The 18,244-nt window shown below is 30.4% G+C and overlaps 5 protein-coding genes across 6 annotated transcripts; 3 read left to right on the top strand and 2 right to left on the bottom strand.

The window, feature by feature from the left end:
* The first annotated feature begins 2,122 nt into the window (after window positions 1-2,122).
* Window positions 2,123-2,967, top strand: LOC119612790 (BET1 homolog). Its single transcript, XM_037968658.1, has 2 exons — window positions 2,123-2,351; window positions 2,428-2,967. The coding sequence occupies exon 2, from the start codon at window positions 2,466-2,468 to the stop codon at window positions 2,814-2,816; it is 351 nt and encodes a 116-aa protein (XP_037824586.1). The 5' UTR covers window positions 2,123-2,351; window positions 2,428-2,465; the 3' UTR covers window positions 2,817-2,967.
* Window positions 2,968-3,126: 159 nt separating this feature from the next.
* LOC119612788 (protein max-like) lies at window positions 3,127-9,862 on the bottom strand. 2 transcript variants are annotated; one of them, XM_037968655.1, is made up of 4 exons: window positions 9,701-9,862; window positions 3,876-4,052; window positions 3,676-3,799; window positions 3,127-3,614 (listed from the first exon to the last, which is right to left on the bottom strand). In XM_037968655.1, exons 1-4 carry the CDS (start codon window positions 9,740-9,742, stop codon window positions 3,454-3,456), a joined length of 504 nt encoding a protein of 167 aa, XP_037824583.1. In that variant the 5' UTR covers window positions 9,743-9,862; the 3' UTR covers window positions 3,127-3,453. The 2 variants fall into 2 exon arrangements, with proteins under 2 accessions (XP_037824583.1, XP_037824584.1); XM_037968656.1 differs by lacking the exon at window positions 9,701-9,862 and adding an exon at window positions 4,193-4,429.
* Window positions 6,466-8,351, top strand: LOC119612786 (probable cytochrome P450 12c1, mitochondrial). Its single transcript, XM_037968653.1, has 4 exons — window positions 6,466-6,606; window positions 6,685-7,061; window positions 7,121-7,234; window positions 7,305-8,351. The coding sequence occupies exons 1-4, from the start codon at window positions 6,520-6,522 to the stop codon at window positions 8,320-8,322; spliced, it is 1,596 nt and encodes a 531-aa protein (XP_037824581.1). The 5' UTR covers window positions 6,466-6,519; the 3' UTR covers window positions 8,323-8,351.
* LOC119612787 (charged multivesicular body protein 1b-like) lies at window positions 8,586-9,861 on the top strand. Its single transcript, XM_037968654.1, is given in 4 exon segments — window positions 8,586-8,828; window positions 8,911-9,066; window positions 9,069-9,375; window positions 9,443-9,861. Coding segments are annotated over 4 exon segments (609 nt in total). The 5' UTR covers window positions 8,586-8,806; the 3' UTR covers window positions 9,567-9,861.
* Window positions 9,863-9,962: 100 nt separating the features above from the next.
* On the bottom strand, window positions 9,963-10,889 carry LOC119612789. The gene is made up of 2 exons (XM_037968657.1): window positions 10,684-10,889; window positions 9,963-10,613 (listed from the first exon to the last, which is right to left on the bottom strand). Exons 1-2 carry the CDS (start codon window positions 10,782-10,784, stop codon window positions 10,235-10,237), a joined length of 480 nt encoding a protein of 159 aa, XP_037824585.1. The 5' UTR covers window positions 10,785-10,889; the 3' UTR covers window positions 9,963-10,234.
* Window positions 10,890-18,244: the final 7,355 nt, after the last annotated feature.

Here is an 18,244-nt window from a genome sequence, read left to right as displayed (position 1 = left end):
TCAGAATTATTGCTGCTACAATAGATATTACGGCTGCGTATGATTGTGTCAATGTCAAAATTCTAAGACGTATTCTGATCGACTATGGTCTTCCTCTTGACATGGTTGACTGGATTATTTGTTTTTTATCTAATAGGAATTTATGTCTAGGCAATAGCTCAGTTAGGGTCTTTAATGGTCTCCCACAGGGAAGTTGTCTTTCACCCATTTTGTTTAATTTATATTCTTCATCTCTACATAGCATTGAAGATGAGAATACCCTGGTATATCAGTTTGCTGATGACTTTTTCATTATTTCCTTTGATTCATCTTTTGATGACGCTGTTGACAACTTATCGAGGAAGATTTCTGATTTTGCTGATATTTGTTCATCACTTAATTTCACTTTTAATATTCGCAAGACAAATGTAATGTATTTTGCTAAGGGTGGTCGCAAGGTTGTTGACATTTCTGTCAATGGTCAGCGTATTGTCCAGGTTTCTTCTCTTAAGTTTCTCGGTAGGAGGATAATGAATAGCCTTTCTGTTAAGGAACACTATGATGCTGTATTGGACAACTGTTATTCAGCTGTAAGGTTACTTAAGTGTCTAGGTGGTGTGAGGGGTGGACTTAGACCGGATATTGCTGTTAATTTTTATAAAAGTTTTATTAGGAGCAAAATTGAGTATGCCAGGACGACCACGGCTCATTCTCCACAGTACATTAATAGGAAAATTCAGTCTTTTCAGAATGCTACCCTGAGAAGATGTCTTGGTTTGACTCCATCCACGCCAGTTCATGTAATTTATGCACTAGCTTGTGAACTTCCAAACGATTTAAGAGCCATTTTTCTGACTGTGAAGGAACTTTTGCGTATTTCAATTTTCAATCCGTCACTTTTTGAACTCATCTCTGACAATAGGCATTTAAAGAATAGCTATTCATTTGTTTTTTCCAAGTTTGGTGATCTCCTTGACAAGGTGGGTAAGTGCAGTAAGTCATTGGTGTCCGAAAAGGTCACTTTTAGGATTGATCATCCCTTTGGCAAGAAGCAAAGTACTTACCCTTTGTCATCCATTCGTGCGTACTATGAGAGGTTATATTGGGAATATGAGTATTCAGGTTACTCTATTATGGCCACTGATGCGTCAATATCAGAATGTGCTTCGGGTTTTGCTGTTTTTCTGGCATCTATTGATCGCTTTTTAATCTTTAGGAGTGATGTGAGATTGTCTTCTCTCTCTGCTGAGCTTGTTGCTATACGTGAGGCTTTATTGGCCTCTGTTTTCGACAAGTCTGAGCAGATCGTTATTTTTACTGATAGCAAAAATGCTCTTTTATCTATTTTGAATAATCGATGGCAGAATTGTTTGGTTTCTGAGATTATTCAGATAATTAACAATTCGGATATAAGGTCTATTCATTTGGTCTGGGTTCCCAGTCATGTTGGGATTTCTTTTAATGAGAGGGCGGATGAACTGGCGAAACTGGCCATCGAAAATGGAGCCCCTGTTAGGGTTGATCACACGACAGATTGGACTGAAAGACTAATTTATAATGAATTGGTGAGAGAGTGGAATGTCTCTTATTCTGAAATATCTCAGAGTAAGGGGGGTTTCTTTTTCTCGTTGAACCCATCTGTACCGCTTAAACCCTGGTATCGAGGTTTCTCACTGGATCCTGGTGAGATTAAGATTTTGAACCGTTTATTATCAGGTCATGCTTATGACAGAAAATTTTTGAATATGATAGGGGTTGAGGATACTGGTTTGTGTGGTACCTGCAATGTTATTGAGGATGCCAACCATTTAATTTTTCATTGTTCTAAATATAATGATTTTAGAGGAAGACACACTATTTTTGATAAATATTCTTGTTTATTTGACTTATTAAAGTCCTATAATAAAGAGGACTTTTATGGATTAATTAAGTTTATAAAGGAGTGTAAAATGACTCCTCTTTTGTAATTTTCAAAATTTTCTTTATTATTTTTATTTTATGCTCACAACCTTTCACGCTTACAGATGTATTCTGTGGAAGTGTATTTGACTACATTTGGTGGTGAATCATAAATTTCACCACAGTTTTTGTTATATTTTGGATTGTTATATTCGCGTACTTGTTAAGTTACGTGTTGTGTGATAACCTGGCAATTTGTGTGTTTATACACCGCCAACCTAAGAATATCACAAAAAAAAAAAAAAAAGAAATAGCAGAAAAATTAATAATATTAAACTAAATATACCTTTATTAATTATAAGTAAAATATTTTTAATTAAAAATTAACTCGAACTGGGTAAGGCATTAAAGCATTCCAGTGTAAATACAACAATTATAAACCAAAACATAACACATATCGAACACCAAAATAAGTACGTGTCACTTTGTTTACAATTTTATTAATTAAAAAGAAATTTCAACATAATTTTAATTGTTACAAATTTTTAGTTGTATGAAAAACAACTTACATCGTGGCGCACCCAAATATGAGACGTAACAACAATTATCCCTATCAACCCCTCAGTCAAAATCCCGGACCCAGTAGGGTAGCACACGACTCTCTAGAAGATGAAAATGAAAAGGCTGCCGAAGAGCTTAAGCAAAAAATTGGAGCTCTTAAATCGCTTACCATTGATATAGGCAATGAAGTGCGTTATCAAGATAAACTTTTACGCGGCATGGATGATGATATGGATCGTACACATGGCTTCCTGGGCAATACAATGCAACGGGTTATAAGACTAGGCAAAAATGGTGGCAGTCGTCATATGTGTTATATGTTTCTGTTTGTATTATTTGTGTTTTTAATATTATATGTGGTACTGAAAATAAAGTAAGTTATCGGCAGTTTGTAAGCGTTTTAAGTAAAAACTTGGAATTTTTGTAATTAGTTGAACTTTTTTATAAAATATTTGCGAAAAATATAGTTAAATGTATGAAAAATAAAATATTGCATTTGCAAGTGTTAATATTTATGTAAATTAGATAGGTATATGTAGTTTTATTTACAACAAATGATAATATATTCTAAAGATTACCCGCAATAGTCCAGTTCATAGATACAATAGATTTAACCATAAACTAGACAATAGTAGTTTTTTTCCCTTAAAAAAACTTTTAAAACAACATTTTCTTTTATATCTTAAATTTTTATTAAACATTTATAAAAAGACACAAAAAATATATTAGAGAGTGGGAAAATTATTACTTTTCTTCTACTACTTGACTACTTTTTTTCCAATAATGTAATATTATACAAATATTTATACTCTTAATAGATTTTGGCTATTAATCTGTTAGTTCTTATAATCCTTTCAACAAATCCTATGAGTTTTTTATTCCATAATTGTTTCAATTAGTTGTTTTACAGTTGCATATTTTGATTTACATGTTTTTCTTTTGGTTTTGTTGTTCTTGTTGTTGTAAGTTATAACATCTCTAAACTTTCATATCATCAAATTTTTGCATTAGTTACTAGGCCTGATAAGACGTTTTCATTTTTTTACTACGACGACTAAAATCTTGTTCATCACCATCCGAACTGTCGTGTTGTAATGTTTGATCACCATTGGTCAACTGTTGATATTCTGTGGGATCAATAACATAGCCATTCTTTGCACATTCCAACATACGTACTAAAAATAAGAAGAAAATATGGTTTTTTAAAAGTTTTATTTATAATCCCCAATGACTTACTTTGTGCCTCTAGTACAGCATTTTGTTTTTTAATATCTTCTACATCTTTTTGATTAGCTTGAATCTTTCTTCTCATAATTTGTATACATTCTGTGGTCTTCTTTAAAATCTGGGCACGACTTGCCTATAAACAAATAATAAAATTATATTAAATAAATAGGTATGTCTATTTTTTCTGCCTTAACTGTTGATAATTTTACCTTTTCACCCTTTAACGAGGGTACAGCTTCTCTTAAACTGGTGAAACTTTCTTTGATATGATCACGTCTCTTACGTTCCAAAGCATTATGGTGGGCCCGTTTTTCTTCTTGGGTAAAATTTTGTGTGCTAGTGTGTCTCTGCTGTTGAGAACCTCCAGCATCGGAATCATTATCATCCTGTTAAAACCAAACAAATATAATATAAACAATTAGTATTGTTGTTGTTTTTCTTTAAAATTAACTATTTTTCATTTTGTTTATGCTTAAAAAATGTGTTTTAGTTGTTGTAATTTCATTTCTTTTTGTATTCCACTTACATCACTTTCAATGTCAATATCTCTATCGTCGTCACTCATTTTGTTTTATTTATTAATTTGTTTTCGAGTTTTTTCTTAAGTTTAATTATTCTTTATAATATAATTTTAATGTTTATTAACAAGTTATTTAGTTTTTCTATTAAATTATATTAATTTTGTAAATTTTATTAATTTTTTTCTAATTACTACGACGTATGATGTGTAAATATAGTAAATGCCAAATATAGAATGAGAATGTGTAGAGAAATACAAAAAATATGTAAATATAGAGATGCCATATTTTTAAAATGTATATTGAGAGACCAAAAAAGCACAAATTATAACCAAAAGTAAACTTTAACTCGGCAAGTTGAGGGGATATTAAATTCTAAAGCGACACGGCCACACATCAAATTTGTTTGACTCAAACGGTAAGTTTTTTATTGGGTAGTGAAAAAACTCACATGTATATATGCGGTGTGAGTTTTTTTACTAACACAATAAAAAAACTTACCTTTTGAGTCAAACAATTTGATGTGTGGCCATGTCGCTTAACCCTTAATAGCCTGATTTTTTTGTTTGAACGGAAAAAAAATTAATGTTATAAAACTTACATTTCTAAGCAACTTTTGTTCTACAACTTTGTTCATATGTAGTATTTACCTGTGTTATGCGAAAAATACCTGGTTGGTTCCTAGAGGAACCACCAGGCACCCGGACTTCCAAATTATAAATATTGTAAAACGTACTTTAAAGGCAATAATAAGCAATTTCATTGTTAATGAATATAATTATATTGGGATATAAATAAAATATATAAAACAGCTCTTTTCTGATGAAAAATATGATTTTATGCGACATTTTCGACATCGAACTTTCGTTAGGGATGAATAATTTGGATTTTTTTGATCGCGTTATGCCTTATAGTATAAATTTTGGTAAGAGTATTATGTGATCTAGGTGAATATAGCTAGTTGGCAATAAACAGAGATTGTACGCCGACGTTTCTAAGCAATTTCAACCCCAAAATTGTTTGGTCGATCTTTTCCCACTCGAATTTTAACAAAAGATTTCATCAAGCAATAACAGACTACTGGCAGAAATGCTATGCTTCATTTTAAAATAAATCAATCAAAAAACATCCCAAAAATATCGATTTATATAATCTGATGTATGAAAAAATTTGAAGTCTGGGTGCCTGGTGGTCCCTTAAAGAACCAACCAGAAATTTAAAAAATCCCACTAACTAAAGAAGTAAAATCACTTCAAATACCTATTATTACAATAATATTAGGCAACGATCCGTAAAATATTTTTTTTCTGTTTAAGATTTTGTCGATTTATAACTAAAACTTTTTGTCAAAAGTACACAATATCACAAAAGAAATTTTTTTTGAGGTAATTGCATTCTTTTGAACCTGGACAAGCCAAATGAAACTTGATTCCAATACCGATCAAAGAAATTAGTGCCGCTTGCAAATAAAAACATTTTAAAAGTCATAACATGAAGTTGACAAATATTTAAATAACAAAAAACTTAATTTTTATTGGTTGGTTCCTGTCGGTACCACCAGGCTATTAAGGGTTAATAAAATCTAGTCGAAAATTATAATACAAAATCACAAAATTTATATAGGAATTTAGGAGAAATTTACAACAAACTTTCTATAAAAATTAAATCGAAATTTTCTACAAAATTTTTACAAGAAATTAGTAGAAATATTCTATAAAATTTCTATAGATATTTAGCCGAAATTGGAGACCAAATTTCTGTAGAAATTAGTAGAAACTGACGACATTTTTATAATATTTATTCAGAAATGGCGACAAAATTTCTATAAAAATGTAGTCGAAATTAGCGATAAAATCTTCGTAGAAATTTATTGGTGACAAAAATTCTATAGAAATTAAGTAGAAAATGGCGACAAAATTTTGTATAGAAATTTCCATGATACTCCAGTCGAATATTAAGATTTTAATTTCTTGAGAATCTAATAGTAAATTGCGCCTAAATATCTACCGAACTCTAGTCGAAATTTTTGAAGTAACTTATATAAATATGTTTAAATCAACTGAATTACTAAGAAAATAATATAACTACAATTTTCTCTTAAGATTTTTGAGCATTAATTTATAATACACATACCTATGTATATAGTATGTATATATTCAGTACACACTGGTATAGTACATTTGGAGGGTTGAGGTGATCATCTCTTATCAAAATAATTTAATAAAAAATTAGCTTTTATTAAAGTACTTGATTTAAATTACAAACAATATAATATACTCAGTTTTAATTCAGATTTTATATAGAGAGGTTGCTTCAACGGCGCATAGTATATAAAATGATAACAAAGATACAACTGAAACAATCAAAATATTTATTTAAATTAATAAATTACAACAAGTATTCAACACTTGTTGATGTTAAGGTATGTTAAACAAAAAAATACTATAAAAATTTGCAGGTGTCTGTAGAAATATTTAATATCATATTTCCTTCCTAATAGATCAATCAACCTGCTTTGGAAACTTCTTATATTGATAGTTTACAAGCAGAATGGTCTCAGGCGAAACCTTTTGAAACCCTACCAGGACCATCTAAATTTCAAATGTTTCGTGGTTTTATTAAGGGGGGTGAATTTCATAGTTTACCATTTATTGATGTTCTAAACTTGCTTCGTCAACGTTATGGCGATATCTATTATATGCCTGGATTATTTGGTTTAAATTCCAACTTGATAACATTTAATTTGGAGGATCATGAAAAAATATTTCGTACCGAAGGACCATATCCCATAAGACCAGGTAATGAATTGGTAAACTATTATCGTCTGTCGAGGAAAGATAATTTTTATGTAGAAGAATATTTGGGAATGGCAGGAAAGTAAGTTTTTTAACGTAATTTATACTAAATTTTACTAAGAAAATTTTTTATTTTTTTAGTGGCAAACAATGGGGAAAATTTAGACACGCAGTTAATCCTGTTTTAATGCAACCCAAAAATGCTAAACTTTATATGGATCCCATGCAAAAGGTTAATAATGAGTTTGTACAAAGGTAAGTTATCAATAAATTTCTTTCAAACAGTTTCAAAATATATGAAATATTTAATCGCATTTTTTAACAGAATTAAAGAAATCCGCGATCCTAAGACCTTGGAAGTTCCCGGTACATTTATAAAAGATATAAATCGTTTATCATTTGAGTCTGTAGCTGTAGTGGCTTTGGATAAGGAGATGGGTCTTATTAGAAATACTTCCATTACGCCCGAAGCTAAAGAATTATTTGAGAATTTACAACTTTTTACCAGAGCTTTTTATGATTTGGGCATAAAACCTTCGATTTATAGATATATCAAAACGCCCACCTACAAACGTTTTGCTAAATCTATGGACACTATGTTCGATATTTGCTTCAAATATACCAATGAGGCTTTACAGCGTTTGGAAAAGCAAGGCGATAACACTGACGGAAAGAGTGTTTTAGAAAAATTATTAAAAATTGATCGTAAAATCGCCATGATTATGTCTATAGATATGTTAATAGCTGGTGTCGAGGTTACTTCGTCCGTTTTATCGGCACTTATTCTTTGCTTAGCCACCAATGCAGAGAAACAACAGAAATTGCGTGAGGAAATTTTAAATACAATTGGCAAAAGTGAAAAATTCACCATAGAAAATACTAAACATTTGCCCTACCTTAGAGCTTGCATAAAAGAAGCTCTACGTTTATATCCAGTGGTATTTGGCAATTTAAGAGCTACCGGCATGGATCTTTGTTTAAGTGGTTATCAAATACCTAAAAATACAAATGTTTTGTTGCCTTCAAATTTACTGCTACAAGATGAGAGGTACTTTCCTAAACCCAATGAATATATACCGGAGAGATGGTTACGTGTGGAGAACATGGAATATAGTAGCATGTCTGCAAAGAATATAAATCCGTTTACATTTTTACCCTTCGGCTTTGGTCCACGTTCATGTGTGGGCAAACGTATTGTTGATTTGGAAATGGAAATAACCATGGCTAATTTAGTGCGTAATTTTAAAATTGAATTTAATTATCCCATTGAAAATGCTTTTAAAAGTTATTTTGTGAATTCACCTGTAATACCATTGACATTTAAATTTAGTGACTTGAAATAAAGATTGCGCATAAGATTGTTAAAACCTAATTTTTGGATTAGCTTTACAAATAGATAAATAAAATTTAATTATTATTAAATCTCAAAATCGTCCAAATGCCTTCTGTGGTCAGCGGTTCTCGTTGTAATTAATTAGTAACTGTATATTTTAAATAAAAACTTACTTTCTCACCATTTTTACCACTAGTAACGTTCTCCATCACTTCCCTTGCTTAACAATCTGGCATTATTGTTAAATTCAACCCTGCTTACAGCTGATAAGAATGACGTACTTTTTTTTTAAAGAATGTATAGCAGAAAGAGAATCAAAGAAAAACAAGTGAATCATACAAAGAAAAATTACAGAACAATATTAAACAAATATTAATAAATAAAAAAAACTAGCCAACAAATTAAAACATTTTTATATTTCAAAAAAATAATATAAAACAAATATTTTAAATTTTTTGAGTGTTTAAAGTAAAAGCAGCAAACTGGGGAACGATATGTCTACGGCACAAATGGAAAGTAAGTTAAGGAAATACTTTGAGTTTAATTAAAATGAAATTAATTATTACATGTGTGTGTCTTATTAATTAACATTTTACAGAACATTTGTTCAATCTGAAATTCGCGGTCAAAGAACTAGAACGCAATAGTAAAAAATGCGAAAAGGAAGAGAAACTGGAAAAAGCCAAAGCCAAAAAGGCCATACAAAAGGGCAATATGGATGTGGCACGAATACATGCAGAAAATGCCATAAGACAGAAAATCAAGCAGTTAATTATTTGCGTATGAGTGCCCGAGTAGATGCTGTAGCTAGTCGTGTACAATCGGCTTTGACCACACGTAAAGTGACGGGCTCAATGGCCGGTGTGGTCAAAGCTATGGATGCTGCCATGAAGGGTATGAATTTGGAGAAAATTTCTTCGTTAATGGAGAAATTCGAACAACAATTCGAGGACTTGGATGTGCAAAGTTCGGTTATGGAAAATACCATGTCCGATACGGTTACCACTTCAGTGCCCCAGGGTGATGTGGATAATCTATTGCAACAAGTGGCCGATGAGGCTGGGTAAGTTGACTTTTTTGTTATTTTTAAGAGAAGTTTGTTTTCATTATATTTTATATATTTCCAATAGTTTGGAACTCAACATGGAATTACCTAGTGGTATACAATCTTCGACCATTGGAGCTTCCACCCAAGTATCACAGGAACAAGATGAATTAACCCAACGTTTAGCTCGTTTGAGACAAGCTGAATAAGTTGTTGTTTGATTGTTGCCGTGTGTTAGGTGACTTGCTTGGCTTTTTAGTAGTTTTGAATTAGAATCCAAAAATGAATTTGTATTTTTTATTTATGTTTTAAATTTCACTTTATCAATACGTATTAAACTCACCCGATACGATAATTTGTTGCAGGAAATTCTTATTTTAAACATAACTTTGTATTTGCTTAATTTTAAGAAGTTGATAAATACACGTCTCTTGTCAAAATACCTACGTAAACTACAAGATTTTGACAATGTAACGGTAAAATAAAGAATGAATGTAAAGAAATAACAAATTGGAAGAATTTAACTGATTTTCTCAGAAAAGTCATATTTACAGAGAACAAGAAATAACGGCAAAACAAAAAATTTATTTTCCGAAAAAAAACAGTTTTTTTTTTCAATTATTCACGCAAAATGCTTTCAACTGAAGAAAGCCAAGAACGTTTTCATATTTTTATTAAGGTCCAAAAAAATTTAATGATTTAGTTATTCTACAAAAACTTTGTTTAATTTTGTAACGGTTCTACAGTCGCACGTAGGTACAAAATGTTACCTAATTTAAGTAAAATTTTGTACCTTTGTCTTAACTTCTACATCTATCTCTTAAAATTCTACTTAATTCAATTTATTAACCTTAAATATTCTAACATTAACTAGCAATCAAAGTAGCTGATCATTTTTCAAATTCAACTGTCGCTGCTGCATCATTAACAACTGTTGAGCCTGACTTTCTTGATAGCGTGTCTGTTCCAGCATATCTTGCACCTCGGCCAATGATGTATTATTGATATTGTTGTTGTTGGGTTTATCTTCACCATTTTTCTTAACACGCTGTTTGCGCACTTTCTTCTCCTTCTGTTCTTGAGCATTACAATCCTTATTTTTAGGTTTAGGGCCACGTTTCTGTTCAATTTTACGTTTAGGATGTGGTGCTACCATGGGCAGGGCACGCCAATTGTCGTTATGTTGATCTAAACGTCTTTTTAGAAGCTCGACATCACGTACACGTCTACGTATAAGTTTTTTAATGGTGTTGATTCTATTGGAAGATAGAGAGGAAGGATTTTATAAAGGGATGTTGTCCCCTAGGATACTTTTCTTTATTTTACCTTAATACATGTCTTTCATTTTCTGTTTGTATTTCCTGGCAACGTTGCAATAATTTATCCACAAATTGTTTATATTTTTGTTGTTTATCATCTAAAAGCATTTTTATCGGTATTTTTCTGTTTTATTTAATTTTATTAAATTTTCTGTGAAAATTAGTTTTTTTTAGAACATTCACTAGAAGTTGATAACAAAACATATGGTACAAAGAGTTACCAGATGATTTTTTAGTGCATTAAATGAAAATTAAGGGATTTATTATTATAGCAGGATTTGAAAATTTAAATAAAATCAAACATCCTATTTCTAAAATTGCAAAAAATAATACATAATTTTAAAATAAATCTTTTTTAGAAAAGTTTGATAAATTTTAAACTATTTTTCTTAAGAAAAGTTCCTGAAATTTTTGAAAAAAAGTTATTTAAAAAAGTTCGTTCCATATTGAAAATTTTTTCTTTAGAAAAGTTCCTTTCTTATTGAACAACTTTTCTTTCGAAAAGTTTCTTATTGAACAACTTTTCTTTCGGAAAATTCGTTTCATATTGAACAATTTTTTATAGAACTTTTATAGAACAACTTTTCTTTCTAGACAATCCTCACTAGGGTTCTATAGTTGAAACTTATAGACTTTTTGCATTTAGTTAAAAGTCGACTTTTTCCATTTTATGAAAAGTCGATTTTTTGACTTTTCGACCTTTTTCATTTATTTAAAAGTCGACTTTTAGACTTTTCGACTTTTAGTATTTTATAAATGGTCGACTTTTCGACTTTTTCCGACTTTTCGACTTTTTCCGACTTTTCGACTTTTTCCGACTTTTTTCGACTTTTTTCGACTTTTTCCGACTTTTTGACTTTTTGATTTTTTACGACTTTTTGACTATTTTCGATTTATTTCGACTTTTTTCGAGTTTTTCCGACTATTTTAGAGTTTTTGACCTCTTTTCCACTTTTTTAAAATTTTCGACTCTTTCCGACTTTTCGACTTTTTCCGACTTTTCGACTTTTCGACTTTTTTTCGACTTTTTTCAACTTATCGACTTTTTTCGACTTTTCAACTTTTTTCGACTTTCCAATTTTTTGACTTTTCGACTTTTATTTACAAAGTCGACTTTTCGACTTTTTTCATAGACGATAGTCGAGTTATCGACTTTTTTGGAACAAAATAGTCGACTTCGACTTTTCGACTTTTTTCGACAAAAAGTCGATTGTTCGATTATTCGAAAGTCGATTTATAGAACCCTAATCCTCACATAATTTAAACCAAGTTGTCATTTGTTAAACAAATACATTTTTTATATATGTATGTATATTTCCAATAAGCACTATTCATTTTATTTCAATCTCTCAAATGTCTGGTTGAACATATAGTTTATATGAAACATACCTTTTATTAAAAAAATTAAGCAAATGGATATTATAAACATAGGTGATTTTTATAAACTATTGTTAAACAGACACTTTGCAGCATGTTTACATCTTCCAACGTCCAAATAAAGCAGCCAGATATTTTAAAATTTCCATGAAGCCATAAACACCAGAAATATTGTCTATATAAAAATGGTCAATATATATTTTTTTTTATTTAAATTTAATAGTTTAATAGCAAACAAACCTTTTAAAATCACTTAAATACCTTTTGTTTAAATTTAGAATCGAAAATTAACGGGTTTAATCTATATATGTGATTGGTTATTCTTTTACTTGAAAACAGTATTGTGTTACGAGACTCCTTCGTTATTTTGGGGTGCTTCGATGCCGCCTCGACCAGCTCTACAATCGGCGTGGGAACCCAACCCGCATCCACACCACCAAGAGACTGTACCAACAAAAAAAATATATATAAAAAAACATAACATCACTCTCTCCTCCTTTTCGGCCCACTGTACCTGGAACTTTTAGACACAATTAGTCACACATATTCTTCATCATTTTAATTTCAAGTCATATTATTTTCTAAAACACTTAAACTACACAATAATTAAATTAAAACTAAAATTTATTTCTGATTGTTAATCTGTTGTTTTCTTATAGTATAGCAAAAAGGTTTCAATAATTTTTTAAATTTCTTATAAACGTTATTTTATTCTATTCACAAATCTGTTTATTGCTACTTTTATTATATTTTCATATAAACAAAATTGTTTTTATCCTTAAGATTTAATCGAACGGTTTCTCAACCAATTTGTCAAACTTTAAATCTTTTCTATTTGATATTCTCAATGACTTTTTAAAATTTTAGATTCTTTTTCTTTTCTCACTTATCTTTCAAGATAGTGAAAATTCCAACACAATAAATATTTGGCTATCCAGAAACAACTATAATAATATTGTGAGTTTTCATTAAAATTTTTCTCTTCCGTATATAAAAAACTAAGCTATACGCAAACTATACTTATTCTAAATTTATATAAACAAAAAAAAAAAAAAAAAATATATATATATACTTAAACTAATACAATTAACACATATTCCTATCTTAGGATCAACTAAAAAAAAAAAAACAAGAGAGTTCCAAATCACTACTCGCAATTAAATCATTTTTTCTTTTCTTCAGTCCCTAAAGGAGCTCCCTGAAGGATGTAGTTTGAGGTTCTATATTTTCTAATTCTTGCCTTCTTTTCGGTAAAATACTAAATTTCTTTAATCTGATCCCTTTACAAATTCAAGAAAACTAGTTATACATAAATTTCTTAAGAACTAATGAACTAACTTATCCTAAAACAAGTAAGAGTGTTATATTCGGCTGTGCCGAATCTTGTATACCCACCATCAATCATTGCCAAAAGGAATGCTTCCTTATAAATAAACTTTGATATTTAAGAATCCATTGCTTTTATTATCCAATTTTCTCATTTATTACATCTATGTATAGAGAAATTTTTGTCGAATTTTTGTCGCTATACTTGCACTTTTATGGTAGTAAAAAGCGTTTAAGTTATTTTCTGAGAGGGACCTTATTTAGGGGGGGACGTTTGGTCAATTATGGACCGATCCTCGTCAAATTTTCTAGAGCGATTTTAGTTAGTCTAGTAATGAGAGTTAAGCCATTTTCAGAAGGAGGCGGGTTTAATGTCAATTATGGACCGATCCTTATAAATTTTACAATAATATTAAAGTTCCTATAACATATTTCGTGTCGAATTTCATCGCTATAGATGCTTCTTTTTAGACAGTAATGAGCCTTAAAGCCATTTTCTGAAGGGGACCTTATATGGGGGGTAGGGTCAATTATGACCGATCCTTATAAATTTTATAAAGATATTAAGGTTCCTATAAAATATATTTGTGTCGAATTTCAACGCTATAACTGCTTCTTTAGTCAGTTATGAGCGTTAATGTCATTTTCTGAGGGGGCCGTATATGGTGGATAGGGTCAATTATGGACCGTTCCTTATAAAATTTACAATGATATTAAGGTTCCTATAAATATGTTTATGCCGAATTTCATCGCTATAGATGCTTATTTTAAACAGTTATGTGCGTTAATGTCGTTTTCAGAAGGAGACCTTATATGGGGGGTAGGGTCAATCATGGACCGATCCTTATAAAATTTTACAAAGATATGAGGTTCCTAAAAATATGTCTGTGTCGAATTTCATCGCTATAGCTGCTTCTTTTAGTCAGTTATGAGCGTTAATGTCATTTTTCTGAGGGGGACTTATATGGGGGATAGGGTCATTTATGGACCTATCCTTATAAAATTTTACAATGATTTTAAGATCCTATAAAAATTGTTTATGTCGAATTTCTTCGCTATTGCTGCTTCTTTTAGATAGTTATGAGCGTTAAAGTCGTTTTCTGAAGGGGACCTTATATGGGGGCTAGGCGCGAACTCGTGGACCGATATTGCTCATTTTCAATACCAAACAAACTGCATCAATATAAAATATTTGTGCAAAATTTCAGCTCGTTAGCTGCTTCCGTTTGGACTCTATCGTGTTTTCAACAGACGGGACAGACAGACGGACAGACAGACGGACCGACGGACAGACAGACGGACAGACAGACGGACCGACGGACAGACGGACGGACATGGCTAGATCGTCTTAGAATTTAATAAGGATCCAGAATATATATACTTTTATGGGTCTTAGATGAATATTTCGATTGTGTTACAAACGGAATGACAAAAACAATACCCACCATCTTTTTTGATGGTGGGTATAAAAATGTAATAACTTATCCTACCCTATACAGAACTACCCAAATGCCTTTTTGCTATAAAATCAAATTTCACCTTTTCTTTCGGTTTTGATCCTGAATAAAGGTTCTGGTCTTTGGGGGACTAATATCAATTCTCACTTTTTCACAAGTAGGTGGCGTAGTTTTTCTTTTGTTGTTCAATTACGGGGTCAACCATATATTATGACAAAGTTTAATGTGAACCGTATTACCTTCTGTTTATTTTAAATTTTGTTGAATATATTTTTTCAAATATTTATATGTCCTAAAGGATAGTTTTACAGGAATCGCCGCAGTCTGTGAATTTTCCACTTCAACGTGAGGCTTCCTACTCCTCTGGCACAATATCTATTTCATTGAAACAATAGCAAAATGTTATAATTGAATACATTTTTCCTTGAAAGCATTTTCACTTTAATACTCACAGGTTTTCTTTATATTCAAACTAAACAATTTCAAAGAGTTTTCAAACTTTCTTTACTAAAGTCACTGTTCACTATGTAAGTATTATTTCTTATTTATTAACCTCCGATTATAACCTTTTTAACGCTCTTTTAAGATGTTTATTTAAAAGCTTCAGATTGTAGACTGTGCATTATTAAATACTTCTGATGTCCAACTACTGACATTTTTTTTTATTTCACATAAGAAAAGTAACTAAAAAAACATACCAACAATAACTAACAAAATAAATATAACGTATAGTCATAACATAGTGGACATCAGCACCGTTTGGTTCAATGTACTTTTAGCCTTGGCCTTGAAAATTGTCTTTTATTTAAGAGAAAATTTTTGTTGCTTTTTTTATACTGTTCATATTTCTCTTCCTTCTCTTTTCTATCACTTGGTAACCCTCACTGTTGCCAATTTAGCTATTTTCTCGTCAAATCTAGCGATTTTTAATCTCATTTTGCGGGAAAAAATATGATTTAGCTATTAGCGGGAAATCTAGCGATTTTCTTTAGATTTTAATGTATTTTTAATACATTTATATTTTGATAATATCGCTTAAAATTTGCTACAAATGACGATATTTATATGTATATAACAATATGCATTCAATGCAATTCTTTGAATTTTAGTCAGTAACTTAACAGCTGTATGTATTATACAGGTTATTTTGAATGTCTGAAGAACATAATTAGAAGCATACCGGTAATGATTATATTTAGAACAGTGATTTATTCCTTATAATAAAATAAAATATTGTGTGAAATTTCACCTTAAACCGAAATAATTTATCAAGTTATTGGAGATAAAGTGCCCAAAGGGTTGTAGGGTATAATTACTCTTGCGCCAAAAATAATAAACATTTTTGAGGTAATAAACAAGTAAAGTTATACAAAAAACTTTAGAAGGGGTATATTTTACTGTACTCAATTAAAAAACGAATATTAAGTATTCTAGTCTTTTAGTAAATGACTGACATGATAATAAAATTCACTATAATTCTAAAAAATAGTGAACAGTGGAAATAAATGACGAAAGGATCGATCTATAAATTTCTACAACTTTACAACATTTCTGAGGCGTATAGGGCCTTATCGATATTGCAGATAAACTCCCCACAAAAGGGTGTAGGGTATAATTACTCTTATGCCGAATAGGGCAACATTTCGAAATTCACTTTAACTTTACAACATTTCTAAAGCGATCTGTATAGTGTCGCATATCGAAATTAACATAAAATTTACTACATTTTTCCTAACCCAAACTGAAAAATATTTAACACAAAAAGATTCTCTCATGTGCTTGTTATAAGATGTGTACTCAGTACCTACTCATTCCTATGTATGTATATATATTTTAGCGATAAATCGCTAACATTTAGAATAATATAAAAAAATCAGAAAAATTTAGCTAGTTTTTAGCTATTTTTTTCAGAATTTTATACAAAAATATTATTTTGACGATTTATCGCTAAATTTTTATAAATGTCTTGAATTTAGCTATTTTCTAGCTATTTTTCAGTCAACTTTAGCGATATTTTTGGGAAAAAAGTTGGCAACAGTGGTAACCCTATTGTCGTAGTAATAAATCTATTATCCGAATCACCCTGTAAACATTTTGACATTTACCTTTTTTAACAATAGTAAACATTTCCCTACAAGAACAGTGACAGTCATTTGACCGGTCATTTGACTGACACTAGTGAAGGAAATATCAATCACTGCGTAGAACAAAGTTTCTATCAAGTTCTTAAGGGCAATATGAAAAATTGATGGAAACTTTGTGTACATGTGATCTTGCATCTCCCTTGCACTTATGAATTCTACCGATTTTAAAACATATATTTGAGCTGCTCACTCTTTTGCTTTTTACCAATCAAGGATGATGGAAATGTTAGTCACGATTGACTAATCATTCTTTATGGATATATCCATCACAGTTGACCAATCACACTTGATGAATTTATCCGTCAAATCTGACGGCTATGCCAATTATAATAAAACACAATTTATTAACATTTTAAGATATATATTTTTAATTTTATTAATATACATAGTAAGCATATACATAAATTAACTACCATTTCACCATTTTACATACCTCACAGAATGTAAAATCCTCCTATGCTCCTTTTAATTTTAGGAAATAAATTGTCTGTAAAGAAATGCATATAAATATTGAAATATAAAAATTAAAAGTAAATATGTATTCATATTACCACAGATAGATTAAACTCCGAAGTGTATATTCTCAGCTCCACTTCCTGCACCGTTTTTAAATTACAATAAATCTCTTTATTTTTAATAATTTTAGTCTTAAATTTTTTAATTTTTTGCTTTTTGATCTTTGGCTTTCACTGAAATAATTAATTTATGCGACGAAAACACAGTGACAGTCAAATGTAGTTGTTTCACTCTTTCATATGCAAATGAAACCCTTTATCACACATTGAGTAAATCACAGTCATTTTACCGGTCATTTGACCGTCATTATTGATGGAATTATCCATTAACTATTTTTTTTTAGTAATTTTTAAAGAAAAATGTTGCAAGTGTGTTAGTAAAATCATTTTGCATGTGTTAGTTTCGGTCATACATTTCTTGTAGGGTTATAACAATCAAATTAAACAAAAAGGAAAACATTTTAAAAGAAAAATCAACATAGTGCCAAATAAAACCAAACACAAAAAAAATTTAAACCCACTCCACTACAAGACACACAACCATCACAAGAAAACCAAACAAGAAAACAAGGACACACAATTGAGAAACCACTATACAAACACTATCAACATCAAACGCCGGCGAAACCACGACATATTCGGCCACATGGACACCAATTATGGATACAGCCTGCTACCTCAACAATTGGAATTAAAGTTGAAATCCAGTTAAATTTCAAAAATCATAATTTTTGAGTGCTTATTGGGTA

Source organism: Lucilia sericata, unplaced genomic scaffold, assembly GCF_015586225.1.
Source record: "Lucilia sericata isolate MDLA Ls3-8-SP2 unplaced genomic scaffold, ASM1558622v1 Contig001831F_arrow, whole genome shotgun sequence".
In the NCBI taxonomy this organism is placed as follows: Eukaryota; Metazoa; Arthropoda; class Insecta; order Diptera; family Calliphoridae; genus Lucilia; species Lucilia sericata.
The sequence above is the reverse complement of the archived record's forward strand: the minus strand, read 5'-3'. Positions and strand labels throughout refer to the sequence as shown.